General features: G+C 45.3%; 1 protein-coding gene across 1 annotated transcript; it reads left to right on the top strand.

Annotated features, from left to right (window-relative positions):
• The first annotated feature begins 117 nt into the window (after positions 1-117).
• On the top strand, positions 118-2868 carry LOC109370223. Its single transcript, XM_019620787.2, has 2 exons — positions 118-975; positions 1433-2868. Exons 1-2 carry the CDS (start codon positions 973-975, stop codon positions 2036-2038), a joined length of 609 nt encoding a protein of 202 aa, XP_019476332.1. The 5' UTR covers positions 118-972; the 3' UTR covers positions 2039-2868.
• The last annotated feature ends 1727 nt before the right edge of the window (positions 2869-4595 follow it).

Genomic DNA, 4595 nt, shown 5'->3' with positions numbered 1-4595 from the left:
GACAGTGGGAAGAAACAAGTTGCAAATTATTTCACCCCCAACAACACTCGTAATAACTTCGTATAGCATACATTATACGAAGTTATACGTTATTTTTTTTTTCTTCTACTTATAAAAATGAAACTTACTTTTAAATCCAGGAAAAAGCATGTTCATCTTTTTAGGATGTTACATTTTATGAGTGCTTCTATTTTTATTCACTAGCATTACCAGGTAACTAAGTATTCACTTTCCCTTGAAGAGATAAATTCAGATTAACTTATTTCTGGTGAGTATTATCCACGTTTTTCATTTGGGTCCCTTAAACTGCTAAGCCAGCTCTGAAAGTAGGGGGAGCTACAAATAAACAAACAAACAAACAAAAAACAAATAAATAATAATTCACCAATGAGATCAGGTGTGTCTTCATCTGAACACCATGACTCAAGTTTATGAACACTGGCATCTTGTAACAGTATGTATCTGTATGGGTCAGCTGTTCCAGCTGCAGCTCAGATCTCCCAGGGGCCTCCAAAACAAAACACAGCCTAAAGCCCATATAATTTGTATGGCAGCCAATATGTGCAGGGATTTTGCCACATTCTCTCCCTACCTCTATTCTGCAGAACCTCTTGGGTAGAACAGCTCTGTTGCTAGTGCAGACTGACAGCATAGCTGAAGCTTTGGGACACCCATCTCACACATTTGGCCATGATATTTTGTCTTGAGAGGAGGAGAATTGGGTATTACCATAACCCAATTTGACTTTGCTAACGCTTTGTTCTTTAAATGATATCTTAAAACTGCTTCAGAAGCAGTGATCACGCTCAATTTTGCATGCTGTCATTGGGAGCTGGATGTTTGGGAAATATTTAGTGAGTAACTTTTCCTTCTGCTGGAGCTCATTTTTCAGATGTGGAGTCACCACTCAGCAGCCCATCTCCCAGTTACTCTCCAAGACAGACAGAAAGCTGCCTCAGCTCCAGTCCTGACATGGTGAGTACTGCCCTGAATGGGTTTGCAATAGATGATTAGATGTACATTTTCCTAATTTAACAGACCTGTGGTCTGGTCTCTTGATAACGCTGAGCCTTGTGGAATTACAATAACATGTCGTGTTATGGGAAGATGTTAAGGAAGTTTCTGCTCTCTTCCTTGACATGAAGGGAGGAAGATTTGGCTCCCTGTACATTCTCAGCCATTGCTGAACACACACACACGCAAAAAGGCCAAAACAAAGGAATATAAATGCATGCAAACAAAGATCCTCCTTACCCACCTTCTTCCCAACAAAGGCTAGGAGTACATCCCACAAGAAAGAACACAGAAGGCCAGCAGAAAATTCTGGCCTTTCAATTGATTTCCTAATTTATCTATGAGTCGATTATTAACTTTGTACATAGTCACTGAACTGTTTTAACAGTTGCATTCACACAATTCACACTTCATACAGTCTGAAGAGGAAGATGCAGCCAGAAAGAAGAAATGTGCGGACAAGCAGCACCTCCAGACAGACAATGTCAACCTCATCTCAGCCTCTGAAAGCACAGAGTCCCTCAAGGCTTCTCATAATGGAGCTGTGCCTCCCCAGCCCGGCTGCAGTCTGGCTATGAAAGGAGACGACCATCTTCAGCAGAAACACTCCGTTGCACACAGCAGAGAGGAAAAGAAAGAGCGCGCTGCTCCGTGCGAGGGCAGCTTGTTCCCCCAAGCCCACAAGAAAGCACAAGTCATGCAGAGCGCAAGGAGCGATGTTTGGGTGCAGACCGAGAGCTCTGGCCCGCAAGCAGGGAAAGTGGATGCGGCCACCCAGTGTGACCCCATGCGGGCGTGCAGCTGTGGGCGCTCCCTGCCCTCTGCCCGCAGCCCGCAGGGGCTGCATCCTCCCGGCACCGCTGGAGGGCACAAAACGCCTGAGCATGAGGCACTGCCGCCCGCACGCGGCTCGGCGGGGACAGCAGCGCTCTCCTCTGAAGCCGAGTATCTCACTTTGGCTGACAGAACAACGCTGGACATTTTGAACTACATTGATACAATGAAGGGGAGAGAACAGCAGTGACCAGCTGATATGGCATGGAAAGAAACAGAAAGAATGCTTCCAAATTTTGTCCTGTTCCCAGTAGGTTTCATTTAACAGGTGTATTTTGATTTTTTCAACCTGGCTTGAAAAAATATCGTTTGTTGTCTGCTCACTTCTAAACGATGGATCTCTGTCTATCAACTGCCATCTCTGACTTTCTGTAGATCTCAAACTGATAACATACGATCAATTTTACTAATAGCTTAATAAATATAAACCTTAGGAACTAGATTTGCTTTCCCACTTCTAGGGTTTTGGAGTTCGAAGGTGACTTTGCTTCTTTTGAAAGGAGAGGAAAGATTCCATTTCACTTCAAGGCACATCTGATGTGACTTAGTTCAGAACTGTTGTCAAATTCTCACCCATTTGAAGAAGCAAAGCAGTCTTTGGTTTGTACTAAATATCAAAATGGAAATATGAAAATGAAACAGAAAGTGCACAGCAGCACACATAAAGTCAAATCCAATTTTGAAAGAACTGCTTTATTCACTTTTAACAAAAAAATCCCACCAAAGCCTAACAAAAATGTCAGCAGAAAGGCTTAAACTTCTTCCCACAGCACATCTACGGATTTGTTCTCTGACTGTTAACACTGACAAATATTTTACGTGTTTCTGTGTTTTGTCTGTGAGTTGAAAGTATGAAATAATTTCCTCCTCATTGCAGTATTTGTGTAGGGCTGCAAATAACAACAAATAAACGTTTCTGATAATATTCTCTCTGAGTTATGTTCTTTCCCTTTAAAAAGATTGGCAGCAAAGATGGCTCACTGTGTTGCTGCCGCCATCCACTTGCGTATCCACACATCTTCACACACGTGCAAAGCTGTGTCACGCAGCACAGGAGCCGTGCTGGTACGAGGTCGGCATGTTGCACTTGTTCCCTTGGAGCCGCTGTCAGCAGATTCACTGCCCTTATTTCCACGGGGTCAGCTTCTTTTGGTTCTCCATTCTGTAATAAAGGCTGTGTGGTTGTAGGGCTGCGTGTCACACAGCACTGAAGAGCCCCTTTGCCACTCTTTGTTCTTATCACCAAATCAGTGGCTCGATTTTCTGCCGGCTCCTGCATTTAAAACTAGAAGAGGTTTTTAAATTGTTTAACAGTTTGCAGGCTTATGGCTGTGCCACTTTAGAAACAGCATCTCTCAGAAGCACCAGTGGGCTTCCCTTCACCTTGAAGAAAATAGTGTTTTCCCTTATACAAATAAATTGTCGACGCAGGAAGGGATTTGCACAGCCAAACTGCTGCACTGTGCAACTATCATTTACCCAATTCGTCTCCCACTTCTTAAGGCTTGACATAAGCAGATTTTCTTTTTTAGCTTGCCTCAATTTATTGTCAAAGCAAGCTGCCATGTCATTTCTTAGCTGAAACTGCTGTGATCATCTTCTTCACAGGGGGGATAATTTATCTGAATAATCCTCGTGGTTTGCCGAAGGCTCAGCAGCTCCCAGGGCTCTGTAAGGCACAGTTGATCACTCAGTGTTATGAAACTGCCACACCAGCCCCTGCTGGCTCGAGACAGGACATTTCTACAGCAAGCACTGCCACAGCCAGCTGCTCTGCTCCTCTCAGCCCTTCTGGTACTGTGTGCCCAGCTCCGTGGACTTGCCCATGCTCCCCTTGCTCAGCTGTGGATGCTCTCTAACATGGACAAGCCCTTCCCTCATCTGCTGGCAGTGCTGGGCCTGGTTCACCCCAGGGTTTTGTTTTCCTTTTGGCTGCCAGAGGACTGGTAGTGCCACACAGACCAGTGCGAGTGTTTCAAATGAAGTAACACCTCCTCAGTGAGCTCTCACATCTCCTACAAATAGAGCCTTTCACTGGCTGTAGCATGTTTTCCCCACTTCACTAAAGCTGCTACCAAGAGGCTTTCAGTATCTGTCAGGTGGCAGCCAGTTTTCAGCCTGGATTCCAGTAAGGATAGAAATTACACAGCTGAGAGGCAGGCACACAGATCGGCTGTCTGCAAGAGCTGCACACATCTCTCTGATAGGATAATTCACCGCTCAGAGTATGTGAATCAAAGTGGGCCACCGTATTCCTCGTATTCCTGAGCAGGAAGATGAGAGCTTACAGAATCCAGTTACCTTACGATTTTAGCTGTGATTGCGACCCAGTCGCAGGAATGAAGCAGTCTATGCGGAGGTACATGGGCTGGCAGCAGTGTAAATGAGCCAGCATATTCCTTTCAGCCTCTGGAGAAGTATTTAGAAGTATTCACGTGACTAGCACTGCGTTAGAAAAAATGCTGCTTCCTCTTCATTGCAGCGTGCCTCCCCCTGTGCTCAGGGGCCTTCTTTCACCTCCAACTTTTTCTGACTCTGGGGAAGTACTGAGTGTGGTTTAACAGGAGCCTGCTGGCAGCCTCCAGTCCTGACTGCTTCAGCCCATGCCTCAGCAGCTGCCGCTATTTATTCTCCAGTATTTGTTACTGCAGTAACGATCCCCACCCCACCATGCACTCCACGGCTTTCTGTGAGGCAGGGACATGGGCAGAGATGATCCTTTTTCATTAAGTCACTTCTCCGGAGGT

This window comes from Meleagris gallopavo, chromosome 1, assembly GCF_000146605.3.
Source record: "Meleagris gallopavo isolate NT-WF06-2002-E0010 breed Aviagen turkey brand Nicholas breeding stock chromosome 1, Turkey_5.1, whole genome shotgun sequence".
Classification (NCBI taxonomy): Eukaryota; Metazoa; Chordata; class Aves; order Galliformes; family Phasianidae; genus Meleagris; species Meleagris gallopavo.
The sequence above is the reverse complement of the archived record's forward strand: the minus strand, read 5'-3'. Positions and strand labels throughout refer to the sequence as shown.